General features: G+C 44.9%; 1 protein-coding gene across 2 annotated transcripts in view; it reads left to right on the top strand.

Moving 5' to 3' along the window:
* MYO1D (myosin ID) overlaps positions 1–16,712 on the top strand; it is a 335,010-nt gene that overhangs the window by 176,889 nt on the left and 141,409 nt on the right. For both annotated transcript variants that reach the window (XM_032843261.1, XM_032843262.1), the window contains exon 17: positions 11,536–11,759. In XM_032843261.1, coding sequence (XP_032699152.1) covers positions 11,536–11,759 — 224 coding nt within the window. The remainder of the gene's footprint in view (positions 1–11,535; positions 11,760–16,712) is intronic.

Raw genomic sequence — 16,712 nt, 5'->3', positions numbered from 1 at the left:
AAGAGCTCATCATATAAGTCAATAAAAAAGACAAAAGAAAATGGGTCAAAAAGAATAGAAACACGCAGTTCACAGAGAAGAATTACAGATGACTGATAAAAACATAAAGTTATTTTTTAAAATAGATCCTAGGGAAGTTAGTTGAAAAATTAATCACATTCCTATTGACATCCATTTTAAATCTGCTGTGACTTGCTTGGTATATAACTAAGAAATCCCGCTTTTCAAATATTGTATTAGAAAACATTTCTTGCAAAATAAATAGGTAGTAGGAGTTTTAAGATTTACAAGTACAAGGTTATATTTCTAGTAGGGTTTTCAGTAATAAAGACAGAGCTATATGTGCAGATGTAAAGCCTCAACATCATTGAGCCAATCTAGCATTTTACTTTATCTAGATCTTTCTCTAAACAGTGACATTTCTTTCTGCATTATTCTAGCATGAGCTACTTATTAATTTGATCACATGTATTGCCCACTATTGTGATAAATGATGCACTCAATGCCATTGTATTTTTCTTTTTGTAATTGAGTTATAACTCGTAATGGTCTTCAGAGTTCCTTAATCCTATTACGTTCAACTTATGTAAACTTGAACTGTCGAAAAAGTGCCCTTATTAAGTGTACATTTTCCTATCCTCCCATTCTTCCTTATGCTAATTACGATCTGAGGGTAATGAAAAGAGGAAGCATATTTAATGTTTACTCTACATCATCCTGGGGACCTTGCCCAGGGTACTCCCTTCCCCCACGAAACGCCTTCAGCTGGTACCACTCTTCCAGGGAGCACTGGTAGCTGATGGCACGCTGGGACGCGGGGTGCATCGAGGAGCACTGGTCTAGCAGAACCCTGCTAGCTCCATCTTCCATTGCCTACAACCAGAGCCAGACTACTAGTAGGAGCTGTGAACACTGAAAAATCACCCTTCTCTGTAGAAGCAGAGATCATAGGTCCGGAAAATGATTGTTCTTTTAAAACACCTACGTTTAACGCATGTCGAGTGTCTAGCACAAAGCCTAATATCCCCTTCCCTCGGGGATAGTAATCAGAGGAAGGTCAAAGACTGTGCTTGTCAGTTCAATGTGCACATCTGAAATAACATTTTAAATTTTGGCTCATTCTCAGAAACTGTTGAATAGGATCCTAGGGCTTGCTTTTATAAGTTCTCGAGTGTAGCATCCTTGCTCTTCAGGTGGAGAACCCAAAGCCTGCAAAATCTGATGGCCTCATTCCCCCAGTAGTCCCAGGGGAGTGCAGACCACTTCCTCCAGAGCAGGATTCTCTCTGCTCCACCCCCAGACTGTGCTAGTCGGGGAGCTGTCCCTCCGCGTAGTGCTGGACTTCTGAAACAGCCTCGCTGTGACTGAGGATTCCGGCTTTGGTAAACAATCGGATCTTGCTTTTTAGGGGATTAGTTGTAGCTGTTTTTCAGGTATCTCATAGGCATTTTGGGTTTTCCGGGCTATCATGGGTGTCTCCTCTTTTCCTCCATATTCCCTACAGGCACTACACATATAGTAGCAAATTCTTGGGAAATTCTTGTAGAATGAACCAACCGTCAAAATGATACTTATGCCAAAAGTGGCCTATTTTGGGATGTCAAATCTTGACCCCCTTCCAAATGAGTGAGTAAACTGTATACAAAGGATTCTGTAGTCAGATATGGTTTTTTTTTTTTTAACTTCTGTTGAGCAAAGTTAAAATGGGTTTCTTTACATGAAACTTTTCAGAGCTTTTAATATGCTCAGTCTACATCACGAATCTCCCAAAAGGAATTGCAGTATGCAGTTTTCCGCATCTTACTGAAAATGGAGCCTCTTTCTCAGAAAGCATTTCAAAGGCCTTGTGTCCCAGAATTCACTTTTGGAACTCTATAGGAAAGAATGTTAGGATGCACCTTTGGCAGGTCCTTTCAAATAGCAGTTATTATCTGAACTTTTGCATGATCTAGAGAACCATTCAAAATTGAGATCATTTGCAAACATCTGAAAGCGAAGGCATAGTAGGTTGTTGTTTTTTTTTGTTTTGTTTTTTGTTTTTTGTTTTTAGGAGTTCTGCATGTTTTAGATGCTAGACATAAAGGAAGAAAGGTCAGGACATTTGTTATACAAGGTAAAGGCCCAACTTGTACCCTGACCAGGCGGTGAGCCCCTCAGTATTAGATGGAGATAGATACAGGGGTGGAAGAGGCAGTACACATCTTCAGACAAGGCTGAAACATCCCTAAGGCGCCTTATTGGATCTGCTCCCATACCCACATACCCGACCAAAACCCTATGGTTCTACGTCAAAAAGCAGTTTTGAGATAGCCTTGACCTCAGAGATTTTGAAGGTGAGTTACCAGTTTTGTACATCCTGTTTCGAGAAAACAAAACCAACGCAAAGAGAACCATCACTTTAGTATGGAGTAACTATCCTAAACACCACAGTGTTGATGTTCCAACAAGGCTCAATCCTGAAAGGCTTATCCGAATTACTTAACCTGTTAGCTGGAGTAATTTTATTTTCAATTGTCTTCAAAATAATTGCCTTTGGGCTTTGATCGAGTTCATATTCAGCTGCTGGTCTGACAATACTTGGCCAAGAGGTTTGATTGCTTCTTGAAGTTACAGTTACAAGTAGGCTGCCCGACTATGGGATCATCCTTATAAAGAAATGATTACTGGGCCACAGTCGTGCACCCTGAAGAATTGCTAGGCCACCTGTAGCCAGGCCCCCTGTGGACAAGGCCGTATGTAAAACAGTGCGAGTCCTCAATGAAGGTTCGCAACTCAGCTGACTCTCAGGTTAGTCTATCGAACTAAACAGCTCAGGGTTGGTAAAGTACACTCCACCGGCCAGACAGCGCCCTACACACACTGAATTACGCTCCTCAGGACGGTTGTATTGATCCGATCACACCTTTCTTTATTTGGGGGTTTTTTGGCTTGGTTGTTTTTTGTTGTTGTTGGTAGTGGTTTGTTTTGGGGGTTTTTTGTTTGGTTTTTTTGAGGGGTTTCGTCGGGGGGGTCTCTTGATTTTACTGGTTTTACATTTGTTTATTGGCTAAAGATTTGGTTATTTCCTTATTTCTTAATTCCCCCTCAGGTCTTTAAGATGCTATTAATTTATCTATAAAACTAAGGAATTTTGTGTCTGCGTAGATGCTAAGAACCTACAAATTACATCCCCTCCGCCTGATTTTCTTCCTGTCACATATTAACCTGCTGTTCTGGCAAAAACATTGGCACTGGTGGTTTATAAATAGTACTTCAGGTCTTTATTCATCTTACCCTCATTGAACTTGAAGAGGAATCACTTGGGAAGATTTTACTGTCTTTGAGTCTTTCTTTAAAGTAACCCCTAGAAGAGGCAAAACTTTCATTAATCAGTCATGAAACAGCCCAAATGGGATCCAGCCACCATATGCTACAGGAGCCCCACTATCCACGGGGTACATTTCAGGAACCCCCGTGGGTGCCTGAAACCACAGATAGTACTGAACCCTGTATGTACTGTGTTCTTCCTCATACGTACATACCTGTGATACAGTTTAATTTATGAGAGTCACAGTAAGAGGTTAACAACCATAACTAATAATAGGACAATTATAATAATTTGTTATGATAAAAGTCATGTGAATGTGGACTTTTGGCTCTTTTATTTTTTAATTTTTTTTATTGACATATAATGTATTATTTGCTTCAAGTGTACAGGTCTGTGAATCATCAGTCTTACACAATTCATAGCACTCACCATAGCACATACCCTCCCCAATGTCCATCCCCCAGCCACCACATCCTTCCCACCCCTCTTCCCCCCAGCAACTCTCAGCTTGTTTCCTGAGATTAAGAGTTTCTTATGGTTTGTCTCCCACTCTGATTTTGTCTTGTTTCATTTTTCCCTCCCTTCCCCTATGATCCTCTGTCTTGTTTCTCAAATCCTCATATCAGTGAGATCTTGTGATAATTGTCTTTCTCTGATAGACTTATTTTGCTCAGCATAATACCCTCTAGTTCCCGTCCTTGCAAATGGCAAGATTTCGGGGTTTTTGATGGCTGCATAGTATTCCATTGTGTGTGTGGAATAAACACACACACACACACACACACACACACACACACACCCCACATCTTTATCCATTCATCTGTTGATGGACATCTAGGTTGTTTCCATAGTTTGGCTATTGTGGACATTGGGGTGCATGTGCCCCTTCAAATCACTACATTTGTATCTTTAGGGTAAATACCCAGTAGTGCGATTGCTGAGTCATAGGGTAGCTCTATTTTCAACTTTTTGAGGAACCTCCATGCTGTTTTCCAGAGTGGCTGCACCAGCTTGCATTCCCACCAACAGTGTAGGAGGGTTCCTCTTTCTCCACATCCTCGCCAGCATCTGTCGTTTCCCGACTGGTTAATTTCAGCCGTTCTGACTGGTGTAGGTGCTATGTCATTGAGGTTTTGATTTGTACTTCCCGGACACCAGACTCTCTCTCTCTCTCTGAAAATATCTTACTATGCTGAATGCACCCTTCTTGTGATGATGTGCGAGGATAAGATGCCCACGTGATGAGGTGCAGTGAAGTGAATGACGTAGGCGCTGTGACATGGCATTGGGCTGCCATTGACTTTCTGACCATACCGCGGGAGGACCATCTGCTTCCAGACCATGGGTAACTGTGGGTAACTGAAAATACAGAAAGCAGAACCATGGTAAGGAGGGGACGGCTGTCACTCATGGGGTATGTGGATAGATTTAATGTATTTTACAGTTCAGAGTTCAGCCTGTTACCTCAATAAATTTTTATCCACCCCAATTCCTTAACAGCCAGAAACTGTCAGAATGCTGCCCGAATAACTATTGGGGGAATTTAAGTTTAGAAACAGGAAAGATGCTCTCCTAGAAGTTGTCCCTGGGCACAGAGGGCCCGAGAAGCTGAAATTTTGAAGGGTTCTGGTTGTTGAAACCAAGAGAATATCCAGTTCAGAGCATCAGGGATCTGCTGGAGAACAGGACAGAAAGGGCCCAGTCCCCATGATGACTAGAAAACAAAAACAGAAAAAAAAAAACAAAACTCAGAGAACTAGAAACAAAGAAGGAAAGCTGACCTGTGTTTCTTTCTGAGTCTAAGCTGAAGATACATAATTGACCTACTTCTCAATAGAGCATAACCTAGAATCCTACATCTTTTGCAAAATGCATCTTGTACTTTAATGACAGCCAGATATTGCTCTGAAATGCCTGACCACTGAGGAAGTGTGCCTCAGAGGGAAACATGGTAGAATTAAGATGGCATTATGAAAACATCTGGTTAAACATGACAGATTGTGTTTATATCCACTCCCTCTCAAAACCCCTAAATGATAGGTAAGGGATAAAAATGGGAGAAACCCACAAGGACAAACAGAACCATAAAAGCAACAACAGCGGACAAGATGGGTCCACGTAATTTTGGAAATACATGGATGTGTGGTTAGTCCCCCAAGCGGGTGGAGAAAGCTGACATCTAAGTGTCTGCTGAGAAGCAGACAGGCAAGCCAGTTTGCCTAACCACGGGGCTGTGGAAAATTCAGGAGTGGGAAGGACCAGGTCCTTCTGGAGGTAGGGGTGTTGAGGGGGAGAGCTGAAGGAGGTTGGATGATAGTCTGTATAAAGACCAAAACACAGGTCTCCTTCCCGACCCTACAAAGTCAGGTGACTACCGCAGTCTCATTCTGGTAGAAGACAGGAAGCTCACTCGGAAGAAATACAACCAGAGAAGCTCTGGGCTTTGAGGGACACCAGGCACTATGGAGGAAAGGAGACAGGCACCATTCTGAAACCAAGGAGAGTAAGTGAAAGTCTGGATACTAAAGATCCTCCCCCAATGCCCCTTTACTCGGAATTCCAGCAGCAAAGAGGAAAAACACATCCTGGGGTTCCCCACAGATGGTCCCCACCCGATTACTCTATGTAATGAAGTCCCCTCACTCCTCAAGCACATGCACAGAGCTTTCGAGTGGCATGCAGTACTAGATGGCCAAGGATCCCAGGAGATTTGAGGAATGCCTCTAGCACAAAAGGCCAAGACCAAGACAAATGGGAGAAGAGGGGATTTAGAAGGAACATACAACACAAGGAGCATTGTAAAAAGCAAAAGCATGCTTCATATCCTCAGAGAGGAAGGGTGAGATGTTGCTTTTGTTAAACAAGAGCAATGTGCTTTAAAAAGAAATGTTTGGGGTCACCTGGATGGCTCAGCCTGTTAATCATCTGCCTTCAGCTCAGGTCATGCTCTCAGGGTCCAGGGATGGAGTCCCACATTGGGCTCCACGTTCAGTGGAAAACCTGCTTCTCCCTCTTCCTCTCCCTCTGGCCCCCCAATCATGCTCGCTCGCTCGCTCTCTCAAATACATTTTTTTTTTTAAGATTTTATTTCTTTACTTGGTGGACAGAGATCACAAGTAGGCAGAGGGGCAGGCAGAAGGAGAGAGGGGGGGAAGCAGGGCCCCCACCAAGCAGGGAGCCCGATGCAGGGCTCGATCCCGGGACCCTGGGATCACAACCTGAGCTGAAGGCAGAGGCCCCAACCCACTGAGCCACCCAGGCGCCCCTCAAATAAAATCTTTTAAATAAATAAATAAATAATATTTGGAGAACAAGGATGAGTCTTAAAAATGGAAAACATGAAAGCCAAAATGTAAGATTCAGTACCAGGCTTGGAAGATGAAGGTGAAAACATTCATTCATTCTGCAGATATGATCGAGTGGCTCCCATGTCCTTTGTATTGTTCTAGGCAGTGGAGTTTCATCAGTGAGTAAAAGAGACAAAGAGCCCTTGGCCTGTTAGAGCTGAAATGCCAGCAGGAGGAGAGCGTAAACAATGCAGTAACGTATGGGTTTCATGCTGTGTTGTAGCGTGGAGTGCTAGAGGCAGGAATAACGCTAGAGCATGGTAGGAAGCACGGAGAGCGCCAGGTGGGAAAGATGGAGACAAGCTGAATTGTAAATGGGAAGGTCAGGGCCAGTCTCATTGGGAAGGGCACAGAGAGCAGGACGCAGAGAGAGGGTGAAGAAGTGGGCCATGTGACATCCGGGGAGGGAGATCGTTCTAGGCAGAGGGAGCATCCCCAAGTCCAGAGGGGGCTGGAGTCATCGGGGGAGGTAACTGCCCCAGAGAACATGGGCCTTTGTGGCTTAGTGCGGGGGCTCTGGCTGTCACTCAGGAAACTGGAGAGCAGTGGCAAAGTTTCAAGCAGAGAAGTGACATGATCTGATTTCAGCTTTAAAAGGATCACTCTGGCCACTGTGTTGGTGGAACTGACACCCCTGAAGGGGGTGAAAGTATCCAAGAGAGCAGTTGGACTCTCTCAGTGCTCTCTGATGTTCTCTCTTTGTCCCTTGGCTGTTCCCTCTGAGTCAGCCTCTCTGTTTGCCTCCCTTCTTTCTTCTTCCTAAGAAACAATGTGCTGGCCCTCTCCTCTGTCAGTCTACCCTCTGCTTTATAGCTCCTGCTTAACTGTCCCTCCCAGATCCTACTGGGTGGCCTTCAGCGTCCTCTCTCTTACATCATACCCTAAAACACATAATATCTGGTTAGTTCCTCTTTAATGTTAATATTGTTTTAATAAGGGCCCCTTTGGCTCCCTTGTTTTTTGGTTGAGCCTCTCTGACCTATGCATATAATTATTAAACATTTGCTGTTGAATGTAACATTTAACTCTCTGTTTTCTGACCTCCCATCATCAGGCAAAGTCCTCCATAGACATGTACTTTATATGACTCTTGAGAAACCCAGCAGTTTAAGCTGCTTTAAATAAAAAGGGAAGTGGAAAATCTGTCTTATACCTTAAATTCCAACCTGCAGACCCTTGATGGGAAAATCAAGAACAACCCTCCCCCACACAGGCTCACCAACTCCTGGGAACATACCTCCTTAAACCAAATATGCTTAGATTACAAGGAAAAATACATCAATATTTTTTTTTTTGCATGCAGTCATTTTCCTCTGTAGTTTTTCAATGTTTTTTTCCTGATGTTAAAAAATTAAAGCCTGAGGGACGTCTGACAAAACTGATAATGTAACTGCCAGGCTCACAAAAGTTCCTTTCCCCAAATTTGCTGAAATTAACAAAAATGTAAAAATGACAACAGAGAACCCATGAACCCTGAAACCAAGAAAAGAATCCCAACTTCATACCATAAAATGAGGTGTCACCCAGAAAAAGAAAAATTGGAGCAAATTGAACAAAGGTGCTAAAAAAAAAATCAGTATATTCTTCAAAGAGAAGAATGGAATGTGGAGCCATACAAGGAGGGAATTCTGAGAAGTCTCATTGCTTTTGATGGTGTTGGCATCAAGTATAAAGGTATGCGGGGGGGGGGGGGGGCGGTGGAATTGCCCACACCTCCAGCAGGAACCCTTTCTTCCATCAAGAACACACTTTGCCGCAGGCAAGAGGAGTCAAGAAGGTTTACCGTCTTTCCTGCCTCTGACATATCAATAAGTAGGCAAGGAGTAGGGGAAGCATCTGCTAAGAATAATAGAGCCAAATCAGGAAAGAGCTCCTCAAGACATGGGGAAAAAATACCTGTCCTCATCCAAGCCAGAAGACTGCAAGACCCCCCAGACTCAGTGAAGCACACGTCTGGTACATTTCTTCATTATTAAGGAGGGAGCATGATGGTATCCACTGAAAGCCCCAGCTCGCTTGTCATTCCTCTTAAGCAATGGAGAGACCAGATAAAGCATATACATCATGGACATCCCGTCCATATGAGAGGTGGAAGAATGAAACAATATCTAGTCCAGCACTGTCTGGGGGCAATTAGTCGGCTGAGAACGAATGGCTTACACTCCTTAAAGAGTTTCCAGGGGTGCCTGGGTGGCTTAGTCAGTTAAGCATCTGACTGTCGATTTCAGCTCAGGTCACGATCTCAGGGTCATGAGATCAAGCCCATCAGGCTCCCTACTAAGTGGGAAATCTGTTTGTCTCCCTCTCCCTCTGCCCCTCTCTCCACTCACACGCTCTCTCTCCCCACCCCCAAAATAAATAAGCAAATCTTTAAAAAAATACCTGCACATAAGGGCACCTGGGTGGCTCAGTCGGTTGAGCATTGGGCTCTTGGTTCAGCTCAGGTCATGATCTCAGGGTCCCGAGATCGAGCCCCACCTTGGGCTCTGTGCTCAGTGGGCAGTCTGCTTGAGATTTTCTCCCTCCCTCTCCTGCATCTCCCCACCTCCCCCCAAGTACATGCACATACGCTCTCTCTCTCTCTCAAATAAATCTTTTTTAAAAGTTAAACATAAAAACCTACTCCTTAACAAACCCTTACTTATAAAATGCCCCCCAAAATTACTGAAGACTTAAACCAAAAGCATTTTAATGAGAAATTCTGTGAACCCTCCTTGAAAATTAAGGATCAATTTTCTATACAGGTATGGCTCCAGGGAGTCTTAATTTCCTTCCTCTTCAAAAATAGAGGAAAGCAACAAACAGTATGAAACTTTAAGAACGTGTTTTGTTTAAGAAATTGAATCACAGACTTCCACCCTGTAATTGTATTCTGTCGTCTTTTTTTTTTCAAGATGCTAAAGAAGGGACCTTTATTTTAGCTCTCGGGAGGAGGCGTAACAAAGCCATCTGCATGATGGATTTGGCGACCGGGAAGAGACCATTTTGGCTAAAAAGGGTTGCTGTACTGACGCCACATCCAGAAACAAGTTCTCATTGCCTCACAGTTTTTATATATTCTGGATCAAGGCAAGCTCTAGGTTCCCATTGCAAACTGCTCATGTGTCACGTTTCCCTCACATAGCGTGGTTTTCCTTGACTTTGTTAGTTCCTCTTTAGGGTCCCTTGGTGACCTCCTCCTGCATCCTGAGCAAACAGATCTGTCCTTGCGGTGCAGCAGGTGGAAAAAAGGAGCACATCACAAGCCCGTGATGCCAGCTTAGGAGTCTGCATAAAGAAACACCTAAAATGATGGAGTAAAAGAGGCCTTGCACCAGCTTTTCTGAGAAATTGGTGGCACAGGTGGAGATTTAAGAGGAAATGCAAGAAACCCAAGGGAGGCTGGAGCTTTTACTGTGGGCTTTGAAACAGAGGTGGAAAATCTTGGTCCCGGGAGACCAGAGACAGGGAAGGAGCTTAATACCAGCACCCCAAGAAGTGGGACTGGTGGGGCACCTGGGTGGCTCAGTGGGTTAAGCCACTGCCTTCGGCTCAGGTCATGATCTCAGGGTCCTGGGATCGAGTTCCGCATTGGGCTCTCTGCTCAGCAGGGAGCCTGCTTCCCTCTCTCTCTCTCTGCCTGCCTCTCTGCCTACTTGTGATCTCTTTGTCAAATAAATAAATAAAAATCTTTAAAAAAAAAAAAAAAAGAAGAAGAAGGAGAAGGAGAAGTGGGACTGGCTATCTAAGTAGCCACAGTAAATATCAACCGGAACATGATGGTGGGGGTGTCCAAGGAGTTTGTTGAAGAAAGCAGAGCAAGTAATTTGGGGTCTTGGAGATCTGAGTGGCAGAAAGGAAGAGAAGGGGGTGCCTGGGTGGCTCGGTGGGTTAAGCCTCTGCGTTCGGCTCAGGTCATGGTCTCAGGGTCCTGGGATGGAGCCCAGCATTGGGCTTCTTGCTCAGTGGGGAGCCTGCTTCTCCCTCTCCCTGCCTGCCTCTCTGCCTACTTGTGATCGCTCTCTGTCAAATAAATAAATAAAATTTTAAAAAGAAAAAGTAAGAGAAGGGGGTCTATGCTGGAAATACTGTAGGAGAAAGAGTATGTTGTGGCGGTGGATGACACGTGTAGGGGAGGAGCCAAGAATGAAGTGAAGATTATACCAAATGTCTTTTTACTCGAGAGATTGAGAAGTACAGGAATCTGGGCAGAGGATCCTGAAGGAGAAGTATAAGTAAGTATCTCTGACTTCACCGTGCCTGGGTACAGCTGGCACAGAGACATTTATATACTGTCTGATTGATTTCTGAGCTCCGAAACAAAGTAAACAAAGATTCGTGTGCTGTTTGTCTTCGTCTGTGTCCCCCTTTCCCCCGGATTACATCTGAGTTTGGGGGGAGTTTACCCAGCACCTGGGGAAGGGGACTGCACAGCTTGTATATAAGTCTGCCTGTGAATCCAATGGGACGGTCCAGCGGCGGCCCGTGGTGTAATTGTGTAAAGCCAGATTTCATTCAAGAACTGTAGATGTTGATGTAGACCTTGGTTCTGCCTCGTCTTGCTTTCTCTCCATGCTCTTCACACACTTCCGCAGAGACGTTTGCATTTTGGCTTTCCTCTCTTCATGACCCTTAAAAGTTCAAACACACTGCTTCTGAGGCAGCACACATCCCGCTGCCAGTGGGAACAGCGAGACCACGGAAGCAAATGCCAGCGTGACTCCTGGCGCCATCTGTTGGTGGCAGGTGGAATAGACGTGCTTTGTTGACCTCCTGCACGATCCCCTCCCCACCCCCCCCCCTTGGTAGTTTGTAAGCAGAGGATCTTACACAAGTTCAAAGTCATATACCACTGACTCAGCCAGCTGGCAACACTTGTCTTTTTCTTCCTCTGGTGTGAAGGTGTGGCGAGGCACGCTGGCCCGCATGCGGTACAAGAGAACCAAGGCAGCTCTGACAATTATCCGGTACTACCGGCGTTACAAAGTGAAGTCGTACATTCATGAGGTTGCCAGACGCTTCCACGGCGTCAAGACCATGAAGGACCACGGCAAGCACGTGAAGTGGCCAACCCCACCTAAAGTTCTCCGCCGTTTCGAGGAGGCCTTACAGGCCATTTTTAATAGGTAAGAAAGGGCCTGTTGGTATGTGTTACTCCCATTACGGAACACCCCTCACGTCTAAAGCCCCAGATCTGAGGCCGTGCTATGGGCTCGGCCGTTTACGTTTGCAGGACACCTCCTGCCTGAGGTCTTCAGCTCTGTAGATTCCACTCTCGGGGCATCTGTGTACTGCTCAGAACAACGGGACTGTGCTTTTTCTTCTCCCTCTAGCTGTGGAGAGCCGTGCGCCACCAAGCCTGGATCATGCCACAGTTAAGATAAGCTATTAGCACGCTGTCTCCTTCTCTTATTAGCAAATAATAACTACTTATTACAGTCACCACCCGTAACTCCAGCTGGAAAGGGTGTTAATGCTTTTGGGGCAGCACTTCTTGATCCTGGTTATGAAACCTGCCAAGCGTACCGAGGCCACATCCTGCCTCCAGAAAGTTCTGTGTAACAGAACCAGGGAGTTGGGCCCAAACAGAGGTCCTTTCTAAAATTTCCCAGATGATTTTTGTTTGTTTAAGATTTATTTATTTGAAGGAGAGAGCGAGAGCACACAAGCAGAAGGGGCAGAGGGAGAGAGGGAGAATCAAGCAGACTCGACACTGAGCACAGAGCCCTGCATCGGGCTCGATCTCATGACCCCAAGATCACAACCTAAAGCTGAAACCAAGAGTTGGATGCTTAACTGACTGTGCCACCCAGGTCCCCCCCAGATGACTTTAAAGTATGAGAGGGAAAATGATTTATTTTAGAGCAACCTTTTTTTTAAACACAAATAGATAAAAACCTTTGTAAAATCTGATATCTGTCCAGCTGATCTCATTTTTCATAAAGTGCCCTGAATCTGAATCTGTAGCGATCCATAGCCCCTTCCCCCTCCTTACTGCTGCTTGTTTGTTGCTGGTGCACACCAGATACATTTAGCTGTGCCTTAGGTACATAAAGTGAGCTAAGGGTTCTCAAATGTGGCCATTTGGCTGTGTGGTCTTCCACAAACAGCACTATGAAATAATTGGCATACGGAATATAAAAGAACTAATTTATAATTCTGTGCTAAATAAGATTTTGTCTTCCTTTAGAGTTAGCTCTGTGTAATTGGTGGCAGATATCAAAAGATAAAAATGCATAGAAATAAAATTCTTTAGGGCGCCTGGGTGGCTCAGTGGGTTAAGCCTCTGCCTTCGGCTCAGGTCATGATCTCAGGGTCCTGGGATCGAGTCCCGCATCGGGCTTTCTGCTCAGCAGAGAGCCTGCTTCCCCCTTTCTCTCTGCCTGCCTCTCTGCCTACTTGTGATTTCACTCTCTGTGTGTCTAATAAATAAATAAAATCTTTAAAAAAAAAAAAAAAAAAAAAAAGGAAATAAAATTCTTTAATCTATACCCCATTTGGCTTTTTGTAAAAAAAAAAAAAAAAAAGAAAAATGATATCTAATAAAAATAAAAGCTCAAGAAGGAATCATTGAAAGCAAAATTACCTCAGTTCTCAGCTCTAATACTATAAATGTTCATTGTATGCTGTCAGGCATTTAATGCACAGGTAAGTGTTTTTCATGAATGGTATCATCTGTAACCTGAATTTCAACTTAATTTAAAAAGTGATTAAGCTATGCCTGAATATATATGCTCATTGTGGTTTTTTTTTTAAAGTGAAATAATATAGAAATGTAGAAGATATAAAGTTGAAATCCTCCTCAACTCCTCTTGTCTCCCCCATTTTATTTCCTTCCCCTGGGATAATCCCTCATTAACAATTAGTTTGTATCCTTCTTTGCCTGCTTCTGTGCATTTCCAAGCACACACCCACATGGAAGAGACAGCATGGTATAGTGGTTAGGAGCACAGATCCCGGGAGCCTGGGTTTACAGTCTAACTCTGCTGATGCCTGGTTGTGTAACCTTGGGCACATTAGATAATCTGTCTGAGCTTCGGTTACCATATCCATAAAGTGCTCTAACAGTAGTACCTGTTCGTAGGGTTGTTGGAAAGATTATGAGTAAATGTATATATAAAGTATTTCAGATTGTGCTTGACACGTAATAAACACTGTAGAAATGTTGGCTCATACTCAGAGTGTATGTGCGCACAGTCCCCAGTCACAGATCATCTGGGCTCTTTTTCCTCTCTTTTTCACACAAGCAGGGTTATAGGACAACTTAAAAATGTTCTGGAGACCTGTCTATGACAGTAAGGAAAGATCCGTGTAGTACTTTTAACAGCCACAAAGCATTATTGATTTTGTGTTGCACTGCAGCCTGTGTGGGCTTCTTTTTAGATTCTGATGGTTTTGTAGATGGCCTAGAATTGATGAATTTTTGCAAAATTCCATTTATTCATTCAGCACTTCCCTCAAGGCCAGCTGTGTCGTGGGCACTGGCCTGGGTTCCAGAGAGATGGTGACAGACAAGAAGGTGGGAAGACGGTTCAGCCTTCTCAGGGCTTCAGGTGTCTGAGCATTTTGAAAATAATGCGTCTGCTCTGCCAGCTGACTTTGCACACACGTGTGTATACACACACACATGCACACGTGCACATGCACCGTGAAGGAGCCCTGCCACTTGTGTTAATCTCATCCAAAGGCAAACTTTTTCTGTGAAGGGCCGGGTAATAAACATCACAGGCTTTATGGGCTGCGTATGATCTTTGTCACATACTTTGTTTTGCTCTGGTTTTGTCAAACGTGTAAAAAGCTATTCCTAGCTTGTGAGCAGCGCAAAACCAGGCCATGGGCTGAATTTGGCACAGACTGTGGTTTACCAACCCCTGATAGAGTCACTGTTTCCTACTTGATTACTCTCCCCTTTTGTGATCTGTGCACTACTGAGAGAAGTGCGCTAAAGAACTCCACCGTGATTGTGGGCTTGTGTTTTTGGGGGGTTTTCTGATTTTTCTAAAATCTCAACATTAATCATGGTTAAGCTCACTCCTATTCCTCACAGTAATTCTTTTTCCTTCTGGGAAGGCTGGGAGCCTTCCTCATGCTCAGCTTTGTCCCCCTGTTCATGGGGTCGAGGCGGGTGATTTTTAGGCCGCCATAGAGATGGTGTTGGGGACTATAGGCGTTTCTAGAGGGTGGTTTCCTTGAGCAGGGTGAGGAATCTGGCTGGCTCTCTTTGTGGTTATATAGGCCAGTTCCCAGGTGCCCCGTGTGCCTCTGCACTCTGCAGTCAGTCAGGGATGGACCTTGTCCTGGGCCACAGTGGGCAGTAAAGAAGGGACAGATGGACTAGACACCGAGGCTGAAAACACCAGCAGACAGCAAAGACTGCCTCTGCCTCCCTCCGGGGAATAAAATTTCAGACCCAAGGACGAACTGCAAGCCACTTAGTGTTGTGGGATGTACCTGTCACCAGTGACCTTGGCGATGACCCCCCAGCTGCTCCCAGCCTGTCATTCTTCCAGCATCTTCTAGAATGACCTTAGGACAGTCTATCCCATTGCAGTGTCCATTGGCCACGGAAACCAGAGAGGAGAATTTCGCTGGCTGAGCCTTTCCTTTTTCCAAGGCTACTTTTATTGTATCCTGCTACCTCTGATGCTCCCCCACAGCAGGGGCCCCATCTCACCCCATCTCACCATGGGCAGGCATTCTTTGTGCAAAGAGATGGCACCTCTCCCGCTGTGAGATCCTTCACTGCCTGCCCAAGCATTCTCCGGGCCGTTTCTGGCAAAGGGGTTCCTCTCCTTCCACCAAGTGGACGGCTCAGCTCTGAGCCACTCCTCCCACGGCTTGGTCTAGTCTACGTCAAATCTCCAAGAAAGTCTTCCCATCTTGCAGTTCACTGACATCCTTCCCGTTCTCCAGAGCTGCTACAGAGCTTTTCCTTCTTTGTATATTTATTTGGTTGTTGCGGTGGGAGTTTCGGAGAGAAAAGCAAACCTTTCAGCTCAAGTCACTGTCTTGAAGCCAGAATCCATCTCAGGAAAATCTTAGATGGAGGCAGTCTCACATTCTGCGCACGTCCCTGGGGGAGGGAGCACCTCTCCGTGTTAGGTGTCCCTTGGCCTCGTGCTCTGTGGAAGACAGCTAGGGGACCACCGGTCTTGATGATTCTGTCTGCTGTGAAGAAGCTCTGGGTTTGTTTCCAGCCACTGCTTCACGCTCCTGTGGCAGAAAGCAAGATGGGAGTTCAAGTAAGTCCGGGACAGAATAAAAGCTGTGTGCTTGCTTTCCTCGATCAGGGATAGATTATTTTCAGTGTGTGCTTTCAGTTCCTTGGACCCAACAGTCTTGGGGTCGTCTTTAAATTCCCCCTTATTCTCTTGCTCCCATATCGAATCCATCAGTAAATCCACTGGTGTGTCCTTCAAAATGCATCCAGGACTAGCACTTGTCTCTGCCTCCACCACTCTCTACCAGATCCCAGCCACCGACCTCTCCCACGTGCCTTGTGGAAATAACCTCGTACCCCCTCCAGCCTTCTTCCACACAACAGTGCCCATCCCCTGCTCCTCCTACCACCTCCCTCCTGTCCTTTCCTCGCCAGATTTTTTTCTCCATAGCCCTGAGCACATCACACATTCTTGTTGGTTCACTGTCCATCCCTGCTTCAGGAAGGTAAGCACCTAGCAGAAAAGACCTCGATCCCTTTGTTGGATCCCTCGATCCAATGCCCAGAATAGTCTCTCGAGTTTAGTAAGTGCCTAGAAAGGGTTCAGTGAGTACCTCAGTGTTGAATGAAGAAAGGAATTTCTGTGCCCTGACTATAAATGTCATGAGAAAACCCATGTGTCATGAAGTTCTAGTTGCTTTCAAAACACACAAATGACAAAGCAAATTATACAAAGATCTTTGTCTAAAGAACTATGTGTATTTTATAAGTCAAGCAGAGAAAGTCAATTATCATATGGTTTCACTTATTTGTGGAGCATAACAAATAACATGGAGGACATAGGGAGATGAAGAGGAGAAGGGAGTTGAGGGAGATTGGAAAGGGAGGTGAACCATGAGAGACTATGGACTCTGAAAAA

Source organism: Lontra canadensis, unplaced genomic scaffold, assembly GCF_010015895.1.
Source record: "Lontra canadensis isolate GAN:19392208 unplaced genomic scaffold, GSC_riverotter_1.0 scaffold137, whole genome shotgun sequence".
NCBI classification, from domain to species: domain Eukaryota; kingdom Metazoa; phylum Chordata; class Mammalia; order Carnivora; family Mustelidae; genus Lontra; species Lontra canadensis.
This window is presented reverse-complemented; position numbering and strand designations above follow the sequence as displayed.